This window comes from Vicugna pacos, chromosome 22 (assembly GCF_048564905.1).
Source record: "Vicugna pacos chromosome 22, VicPac4, whole genome shotgun sequence".
Taxonomy (NCBI): Eukaryota; Metazoa; Chordata; class Mammalia; order Artiodactyla; family Camelidae; genus Vicugna; species Vicugna pacos.
The window spans coordinates 6,723,971-6,736,501 of NC_133008.1; the positions used below are offsets into that span (position 1 = coordinate 6,723,971).

At 55.9% G+C, this 12,531-nt stretch overlaps 1 protein-coding gene across 3 annotated transcripts in view; it reads left to right on the top strand.

The window, feature by feature from the left end:
• The window catches only part of TBC1D9B (TBC1 domain family member 9B), a 40,479-nt gene that overhangs the window by 4,844 nt on the left and 23,104 nt on the right, over window positions 1–12,531 (top strand). For all 3 annotated transcript variants that reach the window (XM_015234906.3, XM_072947091.1, XM_072947090.1), the window contains exons 3-7: window positions 1,523–1,641; window positions 3,671–3,899; window positions 4,895–5,153; window positions 6,500–6,707; window positions 9,178–9,390. In XM_015234906.3, coding sequence (XP_015090392.2) covers window positions 1,523–1,641; window positions 3,671–3,899; window positions 4,895–5,153; window positions 6,500–6,707; window positions 9,178–9,390 — 1,028 coding nt within the window. The remainder of the gene's footprint in view (window positions 1–1,522; window positions 1,642–3,670; window positions 3,900–4,894; window positions 5,154–6,499; window positions 6,708–9,177; window positions 9,391–12,531) is intronic.

Here is a 12,531-nt window from a genome sequence, read left to right on the forward strand (position 1 = left end):
AAAAACATGGATGATTTAGCAACTTCCAGGGGTAATTTATGATTATCTGTTATGATTATCACTGTGTAGTTGTAGGATTCCAGGTTTAATCATGTTCACATGGGCCCCCTCACATAGGCCCAGAAGGGAGGGTCTTTCCATGGAATTGCTTGTTAGGATGGTGAGTTGCTTGGGTAAATGTAAAGAAACCTACAGATCAACCCTAACTGAGACCGGCTGGACCGTGACATGTGACAGAGCAGTGAGCAGGTGCCTGGGCTGGAGGAGATGACGGGACGACTCGCCTGGCCAGGGCAGAGTCAGCGTCTTCAGCTGGTGGGAGAGTTGTAGCCAAGTAGGGAAGGTTAGGGTGCCCAGGGATCAGGCGCCCAGCGAAAATTGTCTGTGGTCCATAGCCGGGCTGGCCTTGTGTCTCTGCTAAGGCTCCCTCCTTGCTGAGTGTGTGGGCCCTCCCATGGTCACAGAACCGCCTGGCCTTCTGGGACCTGCAGCCCACAGACTGCCCATCGCAAGGTGTTGAGGCAGGCAGAGCCTTCACTCCTTCCCCTTCTTATTCTTGTGTTAATTCAGTCGGAGTTCTTAAGCGCAAACCCCATGCCGGACACGTGAAAAGCCCTGAGAAGTGGGCTGCCGGAGCGGCGGTGGGGGGGGCCCAGGCCACGCAGGGCCTTCCTCCTCCCTTCACTTCTCCTCCCGGGGCTCCTTTTCCCGATTCCTTGGTGGAGGCAGAGGTGAATAACTGCCCCGCTCTTGGGAGTAGCATCGGGCTGCTTCTCTGAGTTTTTCCACTTCCACTGGGCCTGCAGTGTCCCCAAGGGCCCCTCCCTGAGAAGGACAGTGACCCCGCAGACACTGGGGGCCAGCCGGAAGCGGAAGGGATCAGATAGGGGTTCCCGGAGAAGACGGGGTCAGGGCTGGGATGTGAACCCGGATGAGGAGGAGGAGCACCGCAGGCGAAGGCCTGGGTGGGGCATCTGGCCCCTGAGAGGGAAGGAGGGAGCCTCTGGCCTGCCCAGTAGGGGCCCAGCCAGCCAGGGGCCTGCAGTCCTGCAGGAAGCTCCGGTGCTGTCTGTGGACGGCTGAGTTCACAGGAGAGCGGCAGTCACTTATGTCAGGTCTGTGTCTGGTTTACCCCCTATATTTGGAAGATCACATTAATTCCTTTTGTCTCAAGAAGAAATAAGTAAGCAAACCTGCAGGTGTGTAGACTGTTCCTGGGAGGCCACGTAGGAGACCAGGGGTCCCTCGTACTCTTGGCGTTGGAGGGAAACTGAGGCTTTGTTTTCCCTCGTGCCTCTGTGATTTCATCTGAGCTTTTTAATTTTTTATTTTACCAGGTCCGCTTACGACTTTTGTTATATATACACGTATACATATACACATACATAGAACTTAAGAAGTAAAGGATAAGCAGCTCAAAGATTGTAGTCTCTTTGGTAAAGCAAATCGGGTCACGAGTTTATGTTGAAGGCCTGGTGGTTTTATGATTTTCCTTTTCTTTATTCCACCCAACTTGCCCTAGGTTCTTCCCGCAAAGAGATCACGAAGCACTGGGAATGGCTGGAAAATAACTTACTCCAGACACTGTCCATCTTTGACAATGAGGAAGATATCACCACCTTCGTCAAGGGCAAGATACACGTAAGATTCGCTTTCCGCTGCTGGTTCCACTCCCTTCTGCCAGCAGCGTCCCCTGTGTCATCTCCTGTAACCTTCAAGTGACGGGGTGTAGGTCTTTCCCCCCTTAAACAGGTGGAAGCAGAGTGTCTGATCCCGTTGTCCTGGTACTGAAAAGGGCAGTGGACTCATTGCCCACATCTAGGTCCACCTCCCGGCCAGCCACTGGAGTCTGGCTAAGCTTCTCGGGGACTTTCCAGTTCCTGCAAAGGGCCTTAGGGCAAAGGGGCAGATACACAGCTCTGACGCCGGTTCCCTGGCTAACGGGGGAAGAAGTGGGAAGCGACAGGGGAGTTGGGGGTGTATTTCTACCGTAAAACTCACATTTACTTCAAACTGCACAGACTCTTTGACCCAGCAGTTCCACCCCTTGGAATTTGCCCTGCAGTGTATGTGTAAGTGCAGAGTGACGTATGTGTCAGGATGTTCCCCGCAGCAGTGTCAGCAGAAGGACTGGAAGCGGTGCCTCCCAGGCCCGCCCTGAGAGGGGAAGCAGCTGTCCTCTCCTCTGCAGAAGGCGAGTGGTCATACTTGCCTGCATAGCATTTATTCAGTACTTTCTGTGTGAGTACAGTGCTGAGCACTTTATATTCAGGGGATTTGGGTAAACTTAATGGAATATTTTACAGCAACCAAAATAATTATGAAGATTATAGCAGTGTGTAAAAGTGGCGTGAGGGCTGTTTCATCTTTAGGGAATAACTGACATGATGAGCGTCTGTATGAGTGCACGTGTGTGTCTTTCCTTCTGTTGGATTACTGCCTTAGGCTAGATTGCTCAGTGCTCTTACTGGGTCAAAGTTGTATTGTGCAGGCTTGCTTTGGACAAGCCCTTGTGACTTCTTTACGCCAGAACCTCCTACACCCGGGCAGATGGCACCAAGAGCTCCTTAGCAGTCCCCTGTGCACCCTAGGGCTCAGGGGGCCCTGTGTTGCCTTTCTAGCTCCAGGAAGACAGGCAAAGAGAGTAGAGGCAAGTCTCCACTCTCCTAACGAGCCAGCTGGGCACTAGTAACTGCGGCAGCTACGCTGCAGAATGTTTCCCTTATGCCAGGCCCAAACGGGCTAATCGGCAAGACAGAACGAAGTTCTAGGGGGCTCAAAGGAAAAATGAAAATTAGGAAATATTGAGAACTGAACGTTTTATGGAAATACCACTGTGTATCAGAACCTGTGGGCTGGAGGCTGCCAGGAGGCTGAGGAGAAGCAGTGTCTGGACCACGACACTGCCTTGAATTACCTTAGTTTATTGAGTCTCGGTCTCCTGGAAAGTCTGCCAGGTGCACTAAGAACCTGTTTTACCCCAGGAGGGTTGTGGCCCAGGGTGATGTCTCTGGGCACCCTGAGCCCAGTGCAGATGCTTGCAGAACACAGCATAGATATGCCCTGAGCTGGGTGGGCCCTGCGGCTGGTCTCTGGGCCCCGTGCTGGGTGGGCCCTGCGGCTGGCTTGTGAGTATGGGAGGGAGGAGTAGTGTCAAATAGAGAATTTCCCCTAAGACCTTGTCATGAGGAAAGCACTTCACAGCACAGTGCCACAGCAAGGTCCCATTTGGGTAAACAGAGAGGGAAAGAGAAGACCACGTGTATTTTCTGAAAGGTGCGTCAGTGCCTGCGTGTCTGGGAGGAAACCAGCAAGGTGGCTACAACTGCAGGGGAGATGGAGGTTCCCTTCTCACTGAACTGAGAACTCACTGAACACTTTTCTACTATTTGCATTTTTTTTACCATGTTATACTTTTCAGATATGTACATTAAAATGTTCATTTAAAAGCCTCTGCTCCTAGCCAGTGGTGGTAACAGCTCAGGGAGTTGGGGAACCTGCCTGGCACCTGTCCAACCACGTGCACCAGCCAGAGCAGGCGTCAGGGCCTACCTGCTCATGGCCCTTGGGCCAGCGTGCAAGCACCCTGGGTTGCACTGCCTGAGTTCCCTGGGGCTGTGGGAAGGAACCCTGGGGCCTACTGGGAATCAGTCCCCTTGTCCTCCCACAGGGAATCATTGCGGAAGAGAACAAGAACCTGCAGCCGCAGGGAGACGAGGACCCCGGGAAATTCAAGGAGGCGGAGGTGAAGATGCGGAAGCAGTTCGGGATGCCCGAGGGGGAGAAGCTGGTCAACTACTACTCCTGCAGCTACTGGAAGGGCCGCGTGCCCCGGCAGGGCTGGCTCTACCTCACCGTCAACCACCTGTGCTTCTACTCCTTCCTGCTGGGCAAGGAGGGTGAGTGCGGGGGTCGGGGACGCCCCCGTGCTCCCAGCACCCCCCCCCCAGTCCCTTCATCCACAGCTCCTCTGCCTCACCTCCAGAAAGCGTGGCCTCCTCAGAGTGCCGGAGTTCCCGAGGGCTCTCCCTCTGCGGCCCCTAGACATTCTGTACCCCCACCCCCACCAGAGGGTCTCCCCAGAACCTAGCGGCCCACCACTGGAGTGCCCAGACTTGAACCAGGAGCACCTGGCTCTCACAGGCTCCTATCCCGTCTCCATCAACCAGCATGGTCCTTCACGTGGGGACTTTCTGCACAGGGCCTCCCCTCCTTCAAGTCGCGTATGCCAGGGCACACGGTATCCCTGGGTGGCTCCAGGTTACATGGTGCCTTGGACGTGGACCCCGTAGCCAAATGCTGCAGGCCCCTCCGCAAGGGAAGCCCTGGCCTCTGGACACAAGGCAGACGCCCAGCCACTGCCTCTGCTACTGTGTCTCCCCCGGAAGGAGCCCCCAGGACTTTAGTTGTTCTCAGTGTTGCCTTTCCTGGGCCCAGCGAAGCTGCCTCCCCACCAGGCACATGTCACAACCTCCCCTGCCTTCCTCCTGCCCTTGCATTTTGTCGGGCAGGATCCGGCGCCCTCTCTGTGCTGATCAAGCCATGTTGCAACTTTTGTTCCCCTATCAGTGTGCTTCCACTCAGTGGGGCTTCTCAGGTCCAGGGTCTCAGCTGGCTCACTTCTGCTCCGTTCATGTCATCCTTCAGCCATTGGGTGGGCGAACGTTCACCCGGGAGATTCTCAGGGCTGGGCACTGGGTTGGCCCAGGGCGGTGTGGTCCCTCCTTGTGGGGCTCGTGTCGCAGTACCACCAGGCTCAGGCAGGGGGTCAGGCTGTGAATACTGCCTGGCTCCCCCCGTTGGGTTCTGGGTACAGATGTGAGTCGGAAGCCTGCCCCGCCCAGCCCTCCAGCTGGTTAGACCTGGTGGTGTGTCTGTCCCCTCTGGTGTCCAGTGAGCCTGGTGGTGCAGTGGGTGGACGTCACTCGGCTGGAGAAGAACGCCACGCTCCTCTTCCCTGAGAGCATCCGCGTGGACACCCGGGACCAGGAGCTCTTCTTCTCCATGTTCCTCAACATCGGCGAGACGTTCAAGCTCATGGAGCAACTGGCCAACCTGGCCATGCGGCAGCTGCTGGACAGTGAGGGCTTCCTGGAGGACAAGGCGCCGCCCAGGCCCCCCCAGCCACACAGGAACATCTCGGCTCTGAAGCGGTGTGTTGTGCCTCCCCTGCCCCCAGCAGGGACCCGCCCTCCTCACCCTTCCCAGGCTCCCCTCGAGGGAAGGGGACTGGTGAAGGGTGGTCTCTGATAGTGGGGGGAGGGTCCCGAGAGATTCACAGAGGTGTTGTCCTAAAAACCCTACCGCTGATGTGGAGGGAGTTCTTACGTGGCTTCTCGCAGCCCTGTGCTGGGAAGGTGCCTGCTGGCTCCTTGCTCTTAGACAGGAGCTGAGGCACAAAGAGGTAGAGTGACTTGCCCCGGACCCCCGTGCCTTAGCTGTAAGCCGGGAGCGGGGCCATCAGAAGGCTTCACTGAGTACTTGCACAGAGTGCGCTGCCACCATCCCACCGTGACTGGCAGCTCTTCCCGGGACCCCTCGGCCCTGGCCTCAGGCCCCAGGCCCCAGGAGACTGCCCTGCGCAGGCCTGACTGTGGGAGCTGGTGGACAGAGCAGTGAATTGCTGGAGCCAGTCCCCTGGAGCTCTTCTGTTTGCACTCCTCTGTTTGAGCTTCGTGGAAAACCGCGAGGCTGGTGAGGAGCTCAGAGGTGCCCTGAGCCCTGGGGTCCCATGGTCAGATTCACACCCATGTGCCCAGAGACTGTGGCCTAAGCCTAGACACTTGGGTGCACCTTCAGAACCAGAATGCTGTCCAAGGATGTCACTCTCCTGATGCGAGTGACGGGGGCTTTCAGAACCTTCCAGGAAGAAAATCAGCAGGGCTGGGACTTGACCGTCTCTGGCGCCGTCCATCAAGGTGTGCCTGCAGGCCAGCTCAGGCCCCCGGCGGCCCCCGAGGGCTGGGCAGAGTTTATGAGCGCAGGGCGTCCGCAGGGGCCTGGAGCAGGCTGCCCGGCCCGCGCCCCACGCAGCCATCTGACGGACGAGCGTGTGTTTCTGTTAAGCAACCGCCCCCTGTGTTTTAGTCTTAACTCCACACCTGCCTGTCGGGAGGCCCTTGTCTGGGTTTCTGGGTGGGGTTGGGTCTTCCTGGTGAGAAGCAGCAGGGTGGGTGTGGGCACCCTCTGGACACTGCCCACCCTCAGTACCAGGTGGGTGACATGTCACACTCTGTCAGCCTCCTGCAGCTGTAGTGTCCCCCGGGTGTGCTGCTGACTGGCCACACCTCCACGCGGCACGTGGGTGTCCACACTTTACTAGTCGGCCGTTTAATGTGCATGTTTTATTGAACTCTGAGCTCCCCGGGCACGACTTGCTCACAGGAGGTCCTCCAAGAGCCTGAACCAACGTGGAAGCTGAGAGCGTGGGGCCCCCTCGTGGGTGTGCTGGCCCCAACTCTTGTCGCCTTTCCTCCCACCCCCACCTTGGTTTCCCCAGAGACTTGGATGCTCGAGCCAAGAACGAGTGCTACTGCGCCACGTTCCGGCTGCCCAGGGACGAGCGCCTGGACGGCCACACATGCTGCACCCTGTGGACCCCCTTCAACAAGCTGCACATCCCCGGCCAGATGTTCATCTCCAGCAACTACATCTGCTTCGCCAGCAAGGAGGAGGACGCCTGCCACCTCATCATACCCCTGCGCGAGGTGAGCCCTAGGCCTGCGTCGGCTCTGCCCTGACTTGCAGGGCACCTGGCGAGGTCCCCAGCCCGCGCAGCCCCCTGGGGTTTGGTGATGGGCACACAGAGGGCACATGCCGGGTCAACACCTCCCCAGGCACCCATCCTGTACCAAGCCCCACCAGGAGTGGGGTGCACTGGATGCCCCCTCAGGGGTCAGCTTGCCTGGTGGGAAGATGGGGGGCTTTGGACTGCCAGCAGAGTTCACAGTAGGACATAAGGGCACTGCAGGAAGCGCCCGCCTCCCCGGTCAGAGCCCAGTGGCCTCCTGCAGGTGAGTGTCCCTTAGTCCTGCCTTCCTGGGCCTTGCAGTTGGGCTTTGGCAAAGCCCTGTTTTGACTGAGCTTCGAGGTCTCTGACCCCAGCCCCACCATGTCGCTCTCGGAGGCCCCATCGCTGTTCCTCTCCTGACACCTGCCGTGACTCTGATTCAGGCTCCAGCAGAGTCATGGAAGTCAGCTCTCACCTGTGAGGGGTGGGGGCCACTGTCCCCTGTCAGGAGTAGGGGTCCATTCTCACTCACCAGGGGTGGGGGCCGCTGTCCCCTGTCAGAGTAGGGGTCAGTTCTCACCTGTCAGGTAGAATGAGCTTTCTCCCGTCAGGTGTGGGGGGCAGCTCTCACTTGTCAGGTGTTTTTCTTCAGGTTTCTTGGGCTTCTGTGGTGGCTCTAGTAAACAAGGCCATTCGTCCTGTGCTGCAGTAGAGGGTGGACAGTGAGGAAGAGCCTCCCTCGACCCCAGGCAGAATGCACTGAACCTGCAGTCAGGGTAGATCCCGGGCTTCCTTCCGCTTAACAGCCAAGCGGGGCAAACTGGCTGAAGCGCAGTGAGGTTCTTAAGTTATAACCCAAATCACAGTGTTTTCATTTTAGTTAAAACCCAGAGCAGTGAGATCTCCCTGGCGTTCGTACAAAACCCTCAAGCTGGAGGTGCGGCTGTGAACAGGTGTGGGGTAGTATGCTGCCTCCGTTTCCCCAAGGGACATCAGAGGCAAAGGGCTTAAAACAGCCCCAGCTCCAGGCTGAGGGGCTCAGAGGTGGCCCCTGACCCCACGCTGTCTTTCGGCGCTGGGCTTAACCAGGCCCTGAGGCCTGGGGCGGCTGTGGGGTCATCTTGGGCCCAGCCCCGTTCTTCATGTTGAGTCCTGACATGTCTGACAGCAGAGAACTCTGGCTGAGCCGGGAGGCAGGACCACCTTGCGCCCTTGGGATGGGGCTCTGCAGCTGGTCAGGGTGGAGGCCCCTGCCCAGCACTGACCGGCCCTCAGTGTCCCAGCTGGGGGGCTTCACAGGGGCTCCTCGCACAGAGCCAGCCACGCTCGGGTGTCCACTGGGCTCTTGAATTTGCACTCCCAAACATTCTCTCTTCATCCTCACCTCCAGGAGCCACATCCCCTCCATTCACCTGCTCTGGTGAAAAGCGGGAGCCGTTCTTGATTGTGACCTGGCCGCATTCGCACGTCCTGACCGCGGCACATCCTGCCCACCCCACTCTCAGAGCACGCCCCTTCCTCTCCGCAGCCGCCACCTGGGACACTGCTGTCTGCTTGGGCTGGGTCCACACCGAAGGCTTTAGGGCCCTTCCTCCCCCAGCAGCCAGCATGATTTAAAGTTCTGCCCGCCCTGTGTAGTCTTACCAGCGCCTTCTGTGGTTAGAGGAGTCCCCAGCTGCCTGCCGTGACCTGGGAGACCTTCCACCCCCACTCAGAGCTCAGCCTGCACACATGCACGTGCACACGTGTGTGCCCACACTCACATACAAAAATACACACCCCACCCACCCGTGCCCACCTGCCCCAGGTTCTCCAGCCTTTCCTTGTCCATCAGGCCAGTCTGGCCCCTCCTCAGGGTGGTTGCCGGCCTTCGCCCCAGCTCTTCATCTGGCTGTACCAGGTCTCAGTTCACTTGCTGCCTCCCCAGAGGTACCTTCAGCAAGAAACAGCCCAGGGGCCTCGCAGCTCGCCCTGTGGCTCTCACCACCCCAGGGGACCACATCCACTAGCCTGTATGTCCACTCTCTCCCCCCAGCTCAGGCTGCAGGCTCTGCAGAGGCGCCCCGTGGAAGCCCTGCCCTGAAAGCGGGGCTGCTCACTGTGCTCTGGGGTGGGGGCATCCGCTGGCCATCTCGGGGAAGTGGAGCAGGGCCAGCAGTGGGCTCCAGCTTTGCCTTCTGCATCCATCCTCATGATGGTCCTGCAGGGCCAGCGTGCTCACGCCCGTCAACAGGTGAAAACACGCGGCTCAGACATACACCTAACCCACATAGCAGCGAGTGGCAGAGCCAGAGTGTGAACTGGCCAGGCCCAGAGAGCCCCTCGTCCGGTACCCACGCCACGCGCGGGAGAGGATGACCTGAGCCCGCCATGCGCTCACCTTCATAAAACCATCCGGCTTTACATCCCAAGACGCAGACCCACAAATGGTGTTTTTGCTTTCTCAGGTTACCATTGTTGAAAAAGCTGACAGCTCCAGTGTCCTGCCCAGCCCTCTGTCCATCAGCACCAAGAGCAAAATGACCTTCCTGTTCGCCAACCTGAAAGACCGCGACTTCTTGGTTCAGAGGATCTCTGACTTCCTCCAGAAAACGCCGTCCAAGCAGCTGGGCAGCAGCAGAGCTGGGAGAAAAGCCAGCGCCGTGGACCCGGCCCTAGAGGTGAGAGGGCCCCTCGGAGCAGTGCGGTGGGGGCAGGGCCCGAAGAGTCCGGGCGGCCCTGTGGTGCCTGCCGGGGGCCTTAGGTGGGGAGGGCCGGGAAACCTAACCCAGCCTCAGCCTCAGGTGTCCCGGCCACGCTGCGGTGCCCAGGTCACAGCCTCTCCGCCCAACTGCCCTGCAGTCCTCCTGAGCATCCCCCACCTGCATCAAGTCCCGTTCCACGTAAGAGGCCGTCGCTGGCTGGACCAGCCACCTGCGTCTCTGTCCCTTCTGAACTGCTGCTGCGCCGATAGCCGCCCGGTTTAGACCTGTCCAGCTTGGGTTTATCTGCCTGGCCCTTGTCTCATCCGTGTCTCTTACAGAGAAAGTCTCCCTTTTGAACACTTAACTTCAATCTCTTTACTACACCAACAATGTTAACAGTAATTCTTTAACATCAATTACTTGTATTTATGTTTCCCCAAATGCGGGGGTACCTTTTACAGTTTAGTCGTTTGAATTGAGGCACACATAGGTCATATACACATTACAATCGGTTGATAGAATTCCTTCATCTGTAGGTTTCTGTCCCATCTCTCACTCTTTTCTTTCTTTGTTCTTGCATTATCTTGTTGAAAGAGTTGGGCCGTTTGTGCTGTAGAGTTTCTCACAGTCTGGTATACGCTGATTGCATCCCCTGGAGGCATTTAATGGATTCTTTTGTCCCCTATTTCCTCCAAGTTGGTGCTTGAGTAGTGAAATCCGGATCAGATCCGGGCTCAGTTGTTTGAGCTTTGCGGGGACAGGTCCACTTGTACGTGGGACTGAGGTGCTGTGTGCTTCCAGGAGGCACACAGCGCCTGGTCACCTTGTTACGTGCTGCTGCCGGTCATTGACAGGCACTGCCTGGGTGATGCGTTAGGTAGTTCACCAGGGACTGCAGGATGTGGCTCTGTGATTCTCCCAGTCCTTCTGTTCACGACATGGACTACGTCCGTACAGAGGAACTGACCCCATCGACTGTGTGGTTACCCTGAGGCACAGTTCAAATAGAAAAGGCAGAATTAAGTCTTTTACTCTTTCCTTTTATTCACCGGTTGTTAAAATGGTGAGTGGGTTTTCTAGTATCCTCCAAATGTGACCAATTTGGTTTTTATGTTTATTTTTTGGTAAAATTAGGAACTTACAGACTTAAACAACCTTAGTCCGTGAGTTACTATTCTCATTCCGTCTGTGACCAGAAGGGACTTATTCAGGGTGGCATCTGAGTCCTTTTAACACGACCCTGGCTGTTTGATCACTCCCTTGCTACTTGGTAGGACAAGACGTGCGCTATTATCAGTCCGGACTTGTGAAAACACTTCATGACTAGGAGAGTCCGTATAAAAATCCGCACATCTGGCTGCTCTAGGAGAGTCAGCAGCCCTGGCATTGTAAGGCCCACATTCGCCCTGGGTGGCGCTGGAGCCAAGTGCTGGCATGTACCCTCCAGCTCCCCAGAACCCAACCTTTAAATGTAAGGGCCCACGAAAGCCTTAAAATTGTCCACCCCTGTAATCGACACTCAGTAAACTATTAAGTAAACAAGGAATGGACGGGAAGGGAGTGGGCAGAATCAGTGAGCATTGGAGACATTAAGAAAGGTTTCCTGGAGGAGGTGGGGCTGAATCTGGGATTTCAAGAAAGAGTGAGGTTGGATTGGGTGAAAAGGGACATGAGCAGGAACATTGAGGCCCAACACCATGAATGACAGGGCCTGACCAGCCAGAGTCAGCGCAGACCCTGGCCCCTTCTGAGAACCTGCCATTCATTCATCTAGCACACTTTTCATCACATTCCCGATAGGTGACAGGTACTTTTCTAGGCACTAGGAATTTAGAGCACATTGGACAAAATGCATGCTGTCTTAGTGCTTATGTTCTAGTGAGACAGACTATAAGCAAACAAACATCCAAGATGTCAGGTGGCAACAAGGGCCACGGATAAAAATAAAGCAGAATGAAGGGACCAGGAGTGCCAGGGGTGGGGGAGCTCTGACCAAGTGGTCTTTGAGCAGGAACTTGAAAGAAGTAAGAGAACAAGCCATGAGGTATCTGGGGAAAGGGGGTTCGGGGCAGAGCGAATGGCAGGTGCCAAGGCCGGGAGGCAGGCCTGAGCCTGGCACAGGCTGCTGAGATGAGAGATTAGAGGGAGCGGGAAGCGGGATCATGCGAAGCCGCAGCCCTTGTAAGCACGTTAGCTTCGACTCTGAGTGAGGTGGGAGCCGGTGCAGAGTTTTGACTGGAGGAGGAACACAATCTGTTTCCGTTTTAATAGAATTACTCTGGGCAGCAGGTTGAGAATGGAATAGAGGGGCAGCTGTCCAATACAGGAGCCACACGTGGCTGTCGAGCGCTCGAAAGGCAGCCAGTCCACACTGCAATGTGCTGTAAGCGTAAACTGCACCCCAGAGGCGGAAGAATCAGTGTGAAAAAGAGAATATGAAACATCTTGATAATTTCTCTATTGGTTGATTTCATGTTGAAATGATCATTCTTTTTTACTGTATTAAATAAATATATTATTAAATTTAACCTCACAATTTCCTTTATGTGTTTTAATGTGGCGACTAGAAAATCTTTGATTACACATGTGGCTCTCATTGCATTTCTGTAGAACAGAGCTGGACTAGAGAGTGACAAGAATAGAAGCAGAGATGATTGGAAGGCTGTCACAATGACCAGGGTGCGGATGGTAGGACCTTGGTCGAGGGTGGTGGCAGTGGAGTTGGTGAGAAGTGGTCAGATTCGAGATACATGTATTTATTTTTTTATTGTGGTAAAATACATATAACATAAAATTTAACATCATAACCATTTTTAAGTGTATAGTTCAGTGGTATCAAGTGTATTCACACTGGTTGTCCAGCCATCACCACCAGAGCTTTTTTCATCTTGGAAAACTGAAACTCTGTACTCATTAAATACTAACTCCCCATTCCCCACCCCCTAATCCCCACCCGCAGCCCCTGGCAGCCACCGTTCTGTTTTCCGCCTCCGTGAGCTTGACTACTCTCAGCACCTCAATGGAAGAGGAGTCATGCGGTATTTATCCTTTTGCGCCTGGCTTCTTTCACTCAGCATAGTGTCCTCAGGGCTCATCTGCATGTAGAATATGTCAGAA